General features: G+C 41.5%; 1 protein-coding gene across 2 annotated transcripts in view; it reads left to right on the top strand.

The window, feature by feature from the left end:
- Nucleotides 1–11,875, top strand: part of atp10d (ATPase phospholipid transporting 10D) — a 102,378-nt gene extending 90,503 nt beyond the window's left edge. For both annotated transcript variants that reach the window (XM_038728495.1, XM_038728494.1), the window contains exons 18-23: nt 8,118–8,243; nt 8,580–8,780; nt 9,383–9,463; nt 9,655–9,759; nt 9,946–10,133; nt 11,009–11,875. In XM_038728495.1, the coding sequence (XP_038584423.1) occupies nt 8,118–8,243; nt 8,580–8,780; nt 9,383–9,463; nt 9,655–9,759; nt 9,946–10,133; nt 11,009–11,204 (897 nt within the window). In that variant the 3' untranslated portion in view covers nt 11,205–11,875. The remainder of the gene's footprint in view (nt 1–8,117; nt 8,244–8,579; nt 8,781–9,382; nt 9,464–9,654; nt 9,760–9,945; nt 10,134–11,008) is intronic.
- The last annotated feature ends 568 nt before the right edge of the window (nt 11,876–12,443 follow it).

The following is a 12,443-nucleotide window of genomic DNA, read 5'->3' as shown; positions in this document are numbered from 1 at the left end:
TGCTTCCCTTGTGTCAAAAATGTTATGTCATGTCTGTCAGCAAGATGACAAGCAAACTTTTAAAAAGCTTGTTTCCCAAATGGAGTTCAAATCCATCAAGGCTATGCTATGCTAACTTTTTTCAAAAGTACAATGACAGCTGGAATCAAGTAACTAGTAGTTCAACATCCTCGCTTTTTTTTTTTTTTTTTTTTTACAAGCAGTCTCTTGTTTTGTTTGGTTTGTAAAAATATGAAGTAGTCCCACAGAGCTCTGGCAGCTAATATAACAACAGTGGGTCTGGAAACACGCTAGCTCGCTGAGAAGCGCAAGTGAAGATAAATCAACGTTTTAAGTAAAAAGTTAATTTAATAAAAGCAAATAACTCCGCTCCTTCAGTGGTAAATGGCTCTGTTATCAGAGCAGAATCCGGTCCAACTGCGGTGTGTATTTGTCCAAAAGCTCTGGAGCGGCCCCAGCTGTCTCCTCCAGAGCTCCCTGTAGCTCAGCAGCTGTCAGCAGCAATAGTGATAAGCGTGGACGCTGAAAGGGCATTCTATTCAGTTAGCTAGAATTTTCTTATCCTACATAAATTTGGTTTACATGACACAATCATCAAGTATCTATCAAATAATTTCACCCTAGAAAGAGGTTCGAGACAGGGTTGTGCATGGTTACTGCTACTCTTCGCATTATATTTGGAACCATTATCATTTCGGTCCCTGTGAACGGGCATTTTGACCTATCTCGGGCAACCAACAGACTCTCTTCTTGACTGATGCAGTCATTTGAACTAAATTGTAGCGAGATATACACCATAGTGCCAAAAGCTTGGGGTGGCCGGCCTTTACATGCACATGAAGATTAGTGAAATCCCATTCTTAATCCGTAGGGTTTAATATGGAGATGGCCCACCCTTTGCAGCTATTACAGCTTCAACTCTTCTGGGAAGGCTTCCACAAGGATTAGGAGTGTGTTCATGGGAATTTTTGACCATTCTTCTAGAAGCACATTTGTGAGGTCAGCCACAGATGTTGGACGAGAAGGCCTGCCTCGCAGTTTGCCTCGCAGTCTCCCCTCTAATTCATATTGGGTTGGAGTCAGGACCCTGTGCAGACCAGTCAAGTTTCTCCACACCAGACTCACTCATCCATGTCTTTATGGACCTTGTTTTGTGCACTGGTGCGCAGTCATGTTGGAACAGGAAGGGGAAACTGTTTCCACAAAGGTGGTAGCATGAAATTGTCCCAAATGTCTGGGTATGGTGAAACAGTTTCTTTCACTGGAACATGGGCCAAGCCCACCCCGTGAAAACAATCCCACACCATAACAACCCCCTCCACCAAACTTTAGACTTGGCGCAGTGCAGTCAGGCATGAACCGTTCTCCTGGCAACCGCCAAACCCAGACTCAGCCATCGGATTGCGAGAACATGTCTCCACTGCTCTAGTGGCGGCGTGCTTTACACCACTGCATCCGACACTTTACGTTGCACTTGGGGATGTAAGACTTGGAAGCAGCTGCTCAGCTATGGAAACCCATTCCATGCAGCTCGTTAACGCACTGTTCTCGAGCTTATCCGAATGCCACACAACGTTTGGAGGTCTGTAGCGAGAGGGGAACTGTCAGGGCCATCTAGGCGCTCAGAGAGGGCCTAAGCTATTCTAAAAATAATATTTAAAAAGTCATCTGTTCTAATTTGATTTAATATTTAATATATATTTATTATTATACTAGACAGTGCAATTTCTAGAGAATGCCGGCTGTTGAAGGCTGATGCTAAACTGGATTGCTAAACTTCATGCAAGCTCTCATTTCAGCCAAGCAGTAGATGCTCCTGTTTCTTTAAGTTCCCCCCCTCCCCCCTCCAAAAGCCCACTATGTTCTGATTGGCCAAGATCCTGAAGCAGGATGATTATGCTGCTCAGCGGTACAGATAAACTAAGCATAGGAGTTGCCAGTTGTTATTGAGGCTGCAGGCAAATTACCATATATAGAGCCTAAGTCACTCACTTCCGCTAATGGGAACTTATTTTGGAAAAAATATGTACGGTAGTCAATGGCGAGAGACAACTTATCTTTTCATCCCGTTAGAATTGAACCCTGAATTACACATATGATTTTGGTCAATTTAAAATATAATTTTGCAAGTCAAAAAAGTTGCAATTTGTTGTGAAACAGTAAAGTTACATGTCGTTTTGTGTGAAACTGCTAAATGAACTACATCTCTCGTCTCGCACAATATGTCACCAACATGTTAGCACGGTAAAGCTAGCTAACGTTCTTTGCTTTCTTGCTACTAGCTAGATAATGTAGCTATGTTCCACGCATCTCACCTGATGTGTTTAATCCAATGACTCCTGGCTCGTTTATCACATCATCCTCTCATGTAAGTGTTTTGATGTTAGCTTCAGTAACGTTAGCTTCAGTCATTGACAGAGAATGTTACAACGTCACATACACGACTTTTGGGTTTGTGGTCTTACGTATTTTCCAGTCAGTTTCATATATCTCAACATTTTTACATCAAACTACGACCTTCTTTAATTTAAAATGTATCTTTTAAATCGGCAAAGATCATATGTGTAATTCAGGGCACAATTCAAACGGGATCAAAATATTTGTTGTCTCCTGCCATTGACTACCGTACAATATTTTTCCGAAATAAGGTCCCATGGTGGTCCGCCGGAAGGGGAGGGACTTAGGCTCTCTATATGGAAAACTAGCTCTGTTTAACATCATTAAGAGCCAAGAGTAGAGCTTTGATCACGTTTAACATGAACATCTGACATTGTAACATTATAGATAAGACATAAAATATAAGAATCCTAATAAGTCTCCTTTAGTGTGTGTGTGTCTGTGCGCCTGCTGGGTCACACAGTGTTTTCCCATTCAGTAAAGTTTAAAGCTCCATACTTTGAGGGCTCTGTGTGTGTATTGTGTTTGTCAGTGTATTAATGTGTGTGTATGTATGTGTTCAGTGAAGAGGACACAAACAGGTGTTCAGAAAATAGCTTAACTTCAGTCCACCAATCAGAACAGAGGACCCAGTTCCTTGACCTTTAATCAGCTCACTTACTTCACCAAGGTAACCACCTCTTTCTGTCAAACAAACCTCCATTGAGACAAAACTATAGGTGGTTTCAGCAAATTGACCTGACCAGCAGCAGCAGAAGGCATTTGTGAACGATGTGATATGTTTTTTGTGTGGGTAAAGTAAAAACAAGTGAGCTCTTCAGCAAGTGAAAAAACTGGTACGTTCTGCTCTGCTCCAGACATTTTGACACAAATTTATAATGGCTTCCAATGGAGGACTTGGCTGTCACTCTTATCCTTTGGAAGGGCCCTGAGCCAAATCTATAAGTCCGAGGGATTTAAAAAGCCCTAGTGAGGAACCACAACAAAATTTACTACGTTTCTGGGGTAAAATTATGCATGAAGAGTTAAAATTGTGGTCAAGACAGCAAGTTAAAGAGAAACGTTTAAGACAATTTTACAAGCCTGCTGCACTGTAGAGATGTAACCCACTCTAACCCACGCAATACACACCCATTATAAACTCAGAAAAGAGCTCAAAAAAGCATAAAGCTTGACAACTTGGAGTTTGAACGGAGTTTCTACGTCAAAAGTTGTGGGACTAGTTAAGGTTCTCTGTCTCTACCTGTCCTCAGTCTCTCCTCTTGTGGTAGCCAGCTCTCTGTGGTGACCCTTTTCTATGGCCAGGCTGTTGCCAACACTTTTCTTAGTTTAGGACATTTTATTATGCTCAGGTAATTTGCCAGTGTGAATTATCTTTTAGGGTCAGATAACATTGGAATTTACTTTGTGTTTTGGTCGTTTCTTTCTAGTATTCAGTATATTTTTTTTATATTTTGGTTTGGTCTGCTTGAGGTGGTGTTGCTGTCCTGAGGCTGTTGGGGACTTGTTACTGCAGAGAGCCTCGGAACAAGCTGGCTGAGGGGACTCTTCTCTGGTTTCAGTTCCTGGTATGATAGGGCTTTGTGATGGTATGTCTGGGGGTTTACTGATTTAAGTGATCTTTTTTGAATTATTAGTAAGAGGGGGTATTGGCCGAGCTCTGCTCTGCACAGGTTATTTGGTGTTTTTCTCTGCACCTGCAGGATGCTCTTAAAGAACTCAGTATGGAAAGATTCTCTGATTGTTTTGTCCCATTTGTCAAATTCATTATTAAGTTTTGGCCCCTGCCATACAGAATTCAGCGAATACCATAAAACTTTGAATAATAGCCCGGGCTTATTTGCTAAAATCACTGAATTGACCCTGCCTTCATTTGGGGCAGGCGTCCATATGGAACAGGCCTTTTAATTCTTTTTGCACAAAACCGAAACTACTATGAAACAGTTTGTTTCAAATAGAATAATACTTTTTTCAAAAAATTATCAAATAATATCAAATTGTCACAATTGACACACTGTGGGCGTGTCTGTTCTCCTTTGTTCATTTAGTATCTGTCTGTCATGTTATTTGTAGTCTGTTTAGTATTCGGTCATAGTGTTTTGGGTTCTGTCCTGTGTCCAGTATCTGTATTTAGTCTGTTGTGTTTTGGGTCTCAGTCATGTCTTGTGTCTAATGTACTCTATGTTCTGGTTCTGTGTTCTCGTTTGGGTTTTGTCTGTTGTGATCCCTGTGTTAGTTGGTCACTGTGCCTGGTCAGGCACACGCCCTCAAACCAAGCTAGTCTGAGCGGAGGCCCTTTGGCTCGACTTGCCTTTGTTTGGTTTTCCATTGTAGAAATGTTGTACCTGCTTTCAGGTACTTTTTTTCGTATCAACTCACCTCCGTCAAGGTTCCAAGCGAGCTGAGGAATACTAAAATGTAACGGGGGAAAAAACATGACAGACAGAGAATATTATAATATTCACTGCATCATCATTGCGTGCGCCTGACAGAGGCCAGCAACAGAAAGTTTTATATTGTACAGTTTTCATATGGAATTTCATCACTAAATCCACTTCTGAGAAGTTTTGAGGTGAGAAATCAGCTGTGTAGATTTCAAATATTGACAGTTTTACTGGCGGAACAAAAATGCTTGAATATTTTCGGAGTTGAGGAGCTCCGCAAGTGGCTGGCGGGGAAGCCTGCGGCAACCCGTGGGAGGAGCATGTGAGGCCGGCCAGCCGCCCGCTCACAGAGCCCTCTGCTCCCGCCGTCACACAGACCGCTGCAGCAACAACGGCAGAGGAAAACACAGCTGGAAGGTTTTCATACCGCTTATCTGTCTTTACATTCTGAGGAATGTTGAAACGTTTCAACTTAAAAAAGAGAAAGCTGTGTGGATTGCTGGTGTGTGTGTCACAGGGAACATTACGTCACGGCAGTTGTGTGTGGCGTCGCTATGACGACAAGCTACGTACTATCTCTGGGTACTGTCTGCAATGGAAAACGGAGCAGGGCCGAGTAGAGTAGAGTCTTTCGATTTGCGCTATGGTAGCATTTTTCGGCAAGGCAGCATAGATCATCAGAAACACTGGCAACAGTTCAACATCCTGATGGTAAGATGTGGAACAATGATGTTGTGTGGTTGTGGACTTGTGAGTAACTTATACCATCTGCTAGGTTACGGTCGCAGTCTGAAGCGGCTTTGATTTGGATCACACTACCTTGTTTCTTACGACCCGCCCTTCTCTGCTTCAGATTGGCTAGTAGTTACGTTAACTTCAGCAGCTCTGTGCACCTCGACCAGCTACGTTACCCGATCACAAACTTGTCTGCCACTCACTGCGCGAGACTGGGTGCGGTTGATTCCAGTCACGGCGTCCGCCGGTGTCGCATCAGCTGGTTAGAGTATAGTCGCGCCCAGTCGACACTATCAGTTATAGGCCAAGAGATGGCATGGATTTACACAGAACCACGGAGGTGTCATTTGACTCCAGTTGTTCCTAGTAGTAAATAATTGGGGGCAAGGAAAAAAGGTTGTGAACCACTGTCTTAAAGGCATTAAAATCACTGAAGCCAATAACCTTAATTTGGTAAGAGGAAGTAGCGGATTTGCACTTACTTCTGATTGTCAGAAATAGTTAGTATATCAAATCACAGAATTAACTGGGATTTGTTCGTGTCCAGGGCACCACCTATTTTACAAAGACCTAGGAAACTTTTAATTAATTGCTTACTAATTAATTATATAGTAATTAGGGCCCGAGCATGAAACATGCAAAGTCCCTATTGGAACTGAAGGAATTTCTTTTTTCTGCAAAGTAATCTCAATTTTATGGGCCTAAATACGCTCAACTTTGCGCACACGTCAGGCGGGGCAAAAAACTTTGTATTTCATGCATGGACATTGGAAAATGTCTCTGTAGCGCCCACTCGACTTAAAATTTTTGCTGTGCAGTCTAAACCTATTGATGATTAAAAATTGTATAAACAGTTATTATCAGTTGAGCATTTTGCCCATGGCGTGAAAACTGATGATTCGCCATGAAACAGGAAGTTGTTATAACTTCAGTGTACATGCTCACATCTGCACCAAATTTTACATGTATAATAAGAGTCCCACCCTGAACACATCCACATGCCAACATTCACTCAAAGTCATAGCGCCACCAGCTGGCAACAGGAAATTACACGTTTTACGCTGTAATGTACTACTCCTAGCAGGTTGGACATATCAACTTCAAAACTGTCCCAGAAAACCCATAACGCATTGATGAAGCCATGTTGTAAAATTTTCGAGTTTGCAGTTAATGTGGCGTGGCGAAATTAAACGCTTCGCATTGTCACAGGAAGTTGTTGTTACTTAACTTTGCATACTCAGATCTGTTCCAAATTTTACAGGTGTGATAAGAGTCCTGAACACATGTACATTCTAAAATTCACCCATAGTCATAGCGCCACCTGCTGGCAACTGGAAGTAACTTTCAACGAAGCAATCCCCGCAGCACGTTTTAGCTACATGTTCAAAATTTCTGTGGCACATGTATCATTTTCAGACGTAGCAATAACTTTTTTCGTTGTCTAGTCTAATCATACTGATAATTAAAAGTTGTGCAAACAGTTAGTTTTTGTGGAACGGTGTGCCCGTGGCATGGCGTCCAAAATTGATGGTTTTTTTAGGAGTGGATGATTTTTTTTATTTGTAAAATATTTTGAAAACCATGTATCATTTTCCACAATTATGCGTCACTTTGTGTTGGTCTATGAGATGAAATCCCAATGAAATACATTTACGTTTGTGGTTGTACTGTGAAAAAATGTGGAAAAGTTCAAGGGGTGTGGATACTTTTGCAAGCCACTGTAAAGGCGAGGAATTACTAAATTGACTCTGGCCCCTACGAGTACCCCTGAGGGGAGTGACAGCTGGGGTCTCGTCACCTGATCTCCGGACACGGCTCTGAAACTGGGACTGCACTTATCATACATGTGAAACGCAGAATGAGCATTCGCACTAATAAAAGTGTGGACAAAGGGCTGAGTGGAGTGCAGTGGAGATGGCATCCTCTGTGGGTCTGTTGGTGGAAAGCAAACTGGTGAGGGTCCAGGCTGGCTTGGATGTTGTTCTTTATGTGCTGAAGAACCAGTTTCTTAAAGCACTTCATCAGAATGGGGGTGAGAGCCACAGGGCGGTAGACACTTTAGTTACAGGGACAATGGAGATCAAGCTCCTCTGCTGTGGAACCAGGTTCCAGTTTGGGTTCAGGAGGCAGACCTTATCTCCACATTTAAAAGTTAGGCTTAAGACTTTCCTCTTTGGTTCAGGTGAGTCCTAGTTATGCTGCTCTATGCACTTCCCATAATGCACTGAGCTCCTATATCCCGAAAATGAATGTTACTAACTCTATTTCTTCACTCTCCTGTAGTCTTGTGCTTTCTCGTTCCTATCCTCTCTCCTTCTGTCGCTTTTTGCCAGTGTTTCTGGCTCTGAAGCTGTAGGGCCTGGATTTGTGGTGGCGGGCTTCCTGCTGCCCCCATGTTCCTGCTCGACACACACTGCTACAATTAGTCCTATTATTGTGATCATTGTTAGTATTATTATTATTAATTTTAATTAATGTCTGTACCATTACCACCTTTACTATTATTCTATGTGGATATTGCATTGGGCTACTCCTACTGAGGCAGTGTGAACATGGCCGTGCCTTGTGGTAATATTGTAGTCCCTGTGTATCATTCCCCAGGCTGTGATGTCCAGTGACTTCGCCATCTCCAGGTTTAAACACCTCCGTAAGCTGCTGCTGGTCCATGGCCACTGGTGTTACTCTCGTCTTGCAAACATGATCCTCTACTTCATCTATAAGAATGTGGTAAGAGTTCTCTACCAACTGTGCTTAGGCTACATCCCGCTACTATGTTTTTGTTTTAAAACGAAAACGATCTCCGTCCACACCAGCATTTTAGCTGCAGATCAGAGTTGATCTTTGTCTATATTAAAATGAGTGAAAACGCACATCACGTGGCCGTTCACGTACATTGGGCATGCCAGTGTAAACAGGAAGCAGATTGTCTTACACAGTTGCAAAAGTAAAATGATATTGTAAAAGATTTTATTAGACTCATCTCATACTCTGTAGTGACTGGTTAACACTATAAAATACAATGACGATGCTCACTGCTGTCTGGTTGTCTGTCTGTGTCTGCAGATGTATGTGAATCTGCTGTTCTGGTATCAGTTCTTCTGTGGTTTCTCTGGGAGCGTCATGACCAACTCCTGGGTGCTTATTCTCTTCAACTTGCTCTTCACTTCCATTCCTCCTCTGGTCTATGGCGTCCTTGACCAAGACACGCCTGCAGACACGCTGATGGAGCTGCCTGAGCTCTACCAGGCTGCGCGGATCTCCAAGGTAACTGCAAAGACACCACACACAAACCTGCTCTTTCAAAACCTGCAATCACAGCTCCTGTTGTTGAATGTTTTGATTTTTTTTATGTGAAACATTTCCTAAAATAATTCAGCGTTCCCAAGAAGTTGTATTTTTGTGGAATGGGAAAGCATTTGAAATGGGAGCACAGGGCAACAGAGCTTTACTCTTAGAATGATATTGATGACATCAGTATGGCTCACCAGCTTCAGTTTATAATACTGGCTTTTCAGAAACAACCAGTTTATTATAATGAACACTTAATTACTGAATATGTAATCAACATAATCAGTCTGGTCATATAATATGTCAAATGGTCTATATTTGAAGATACTGAATTTATGCTGCTCATGTAACACTTATACTATATACTGCTGTATGAAATAGAAATAAGTGCTAACTAATGTATTATTTAGCCTCATTAATGACTTAATTAATTGGATCTGAAGTGAAGCGAGGAGTTAGGATTCACTGCAGGACTGTTATACTGGCTTGCGATTGTACTATACCAGGCTAAAACAAGCAATGTTGTGACCCCACCAGGTGTTTAGAAGGACTAACAGATTAATTCTCATTCTCTGCAGGTCTATGCTCCCTACATGTTCTGGATCACAGTTTTGGATGCTTTTTACCAAAGCCTTGTCTGCTTCTTTGTGCCTTATTTCGTAAGTGCACCATATCAAATCATTCTGTTGTGTCAAACAGTTTCTTCATCGCTGTTTTTAATCCACTTCACATGTGTTTTGTCCAAATAATTTTGGTGCCTATCAAAATCAGTGTGCTGTCCTACTGTCAACTGCCAACACTACAGTCCTGGCCCCCTCCGACTATAAGATTGCTGTGTTGTTTGTCTCAGGCATTTGCAGGATCAGATATTGGGGAACTGTCCTTTGGCTCTCCGATCAACGTCTCAGCTGTCCTCATTATCCTGCTGCACCAAGTTATCGAGAGTCACACTCTGGTCAGATGCACTGCTACACTAAAAGCAGTTAGAAATCACTTATTTTCAAACTGGATTTTGTCTCCATTGCCACGATTGGAATGATTTATCATATGGCATGGATGTGTAATGTGCAAAAATGTTTTGAGTCCATACAAGAACTGACTTTGAGACTGTGTGTCTCTAATCTTCTGTGTTGTTTTGCAGACGTGGATTCATGTGCTGGTGTTGGTTCTCAGTGGTGGTTTCTACTTTGGCTTTGTGCTGCTCTTCAGTTTGTTCTGTGTGACCTGCAGCCCCCCCACCAACCCTTTGGGGGTAGAAACACTCCAGATGTCCCAGCCTCTCTTTTATATCATTTGTGCTCTAACTACTGTGATGGCTCTGTTACCCAGGTACACACACCTGTCCTCAAATAACCTACAGTAAATGCACACATGTACAACCACATTCATACATATAAACACACTCAAACTGGGTCCCATTTGAGTGCAGCCTACTTTAAAGTTTGCATTTTAAGACTGAGTATGTCACATTAAGTCGCCAAGGTGTTTCATTCTAAAAAATCCACTTACTTTCTTTTTCTAAAATTGGGAGGACACACTCCGTTTATCCTTTTCAGCCTTTGTCTAAAAGTCCAGTTCATGCTGGTCACTTGATGGCAGATACTAGGAGCACCAGGGTATTGTAAGAAAACTACAGTACCATTGAAAAATTATTTCATTAACCATCTGATCTCCAGTTTGACTAACAGTTGAAAATGTGTCCATTTTAATATTCTGCTAAAAATGTTGAAACCAAACCTCAACACAAAGATAAGGTACCTAAAGGCAGGTAAAAACACAAATATAATATTATCGTGACATATGGTATTAAGTATCAGATGTTTATAAATTTATAGACTTCTCTTAATATGGAAACCATAATGAATTATGATATATATATATATATAAATAAATATAAATAATCAGCCTTTGAGCCCTTGAAATTAACATATCTTTTCTTTGGCATGTGTGACTTCTTGTTATATATATGTGATATGCTGAGTTCTTTCATTCCTCCATGGAGGCCCAGCTTGAAAAAGGACACAGCTCTTCAGTGGTCAAGTTGTTAGTCGAGTGAAAAAAATCCAGGAAAAGGAAAAGTTGTTCTTCTGTAAGGTGTTGAATGTGCCACTCTCCCCAAGTTCATCATTTACTGATCCATGTGTAGCCACAGTCCTGATGGACAGACTAATCCTGTGTACTGTCCTGTGTGTTCTCCTCTGCAGGCTGTTGTTTCGGGCTCTGCACAACACGTTCCACCCCTCTGCTGTTGTGACGTCAGCTCAGATGGACAAAGTAGATTCAGAGAAGTACCGCAGGAGAATGCAGCGCTGGAACCTGAGCCACTCCAGACTCAACAGGCCGCCAGTGTACGCCGACAACCCCGGCCTGGAGCCCAGCACAGCCTCAGTGGTGTCCTGACTCTACAGAGTCCCCCAGTCAGACCTGGCCAGACAGAGATAGAAATGAAACTTCAGAAAAGACTGCTGTGTATGGATGTTCCCTTTCTGTCCACTCTCTAGACATTTACAGGCTGCACAGACTGTGCTACAAGCCAACGGACTCTTGGTGAGACTGATTTGCTATGAAAGAAAATCATGTTTTAATTGGACATGTTGTACTTACTGAATAAATCAGAATGGTGAGTATCTGTTGAAATATCTAAATAAGCATGGAAACAGACACTGTGAATAATGACCATCATGTAAAATATTTAGACAAAAATATTTTAAAGGAACTGTATGTATCATTTGAACATCAGGAAATCATCAGCTTTATTAAACTTTTGATATTCGTCATTAAGAAATGAGAGCTCTCTACTGGCCTTCACTTTATTCAGTTTTACAGGGTGATCCACCAGACTGGCTAGATGTAACAGGAAAACTGCCGGACTGATGCACACCACCAAGGCTACTTTCATACTGCAGGTGAAAGTGACCAAATCAGATTTTATTTTAATATGACTGTTTCTTTCATTCCATCTTGATATTCATCATCATCTCACTAAAAGCCAATATTGAAATCTTGGCAATCTTTTTTTTTTATTATTTATTGTCTTCTGCATGTGCTATTAAATTGGTCAAATCGCCGTTTCATTGGTTTACTTTCATCTGTGCATCACGGTTGTAATATCAATTATTTTATGGTTGAACTGAAATAAATCACAATTGAGTGATTCTTTACCACAAGGTGGCAGAAGCACTCAAAACAAACTGACAGAAGCACAGCAGTGAGGTGGTTGTAGATACTGACCTCTCTCTGCCAGCTATTTGGTTACTGGAGCTCTTTGCTTTTCGGTGCTGGACATATGGCTAAAGAGGAATGTGTGACTCAAACATTGAGAGTATCAAATCAGTGAGAGAAAAAAGATGCTAACAGCTAAGCTTGAAAGTTCATTCTTGTTCTTGCAAACAGTAGCTTGACAAAAACTACTAGTACCACTTGAGTACTTGTTTTTTCCAAAGATTTCAACCAGTGCTTAATTTGTAAAGTATTAGGTGTGCAAGTGTTCAGCCCACTGAAAATAAATAAAAAATAATCATTTCTGATCAAATAATTAATTATTTAAAACGCATGGCGTACCTGCACATTGTTTTAAAGGGCGAACAGAAACCATTATTAGCTACCAAATCATATAGTGAATAAGGAAATCCACTAGGC

This window comes from Micropterus salmoides, unplaced genomic scaffold, assembly GCF_014851395.1.
Source record: "Micropterus salmoides isolate LMB-PRFRI ecotype aquatic unplaced genomic scaffold, ASM1485139v1 Ms_hic_scaffold_19, whole genome shotgun sequence".
Lineage (NCBI taxonomy): Eukaryota > Metazoa > Chordata > Actinopteri > Centrarchiformes > Centrarchidae > Micropterus > Micropterus salmoides.
The sequence above is the reverse complement of the archived record's forward strand: the minus strand, read 5'-3'. Positions and strand labels throughout refer to the sequence as shown.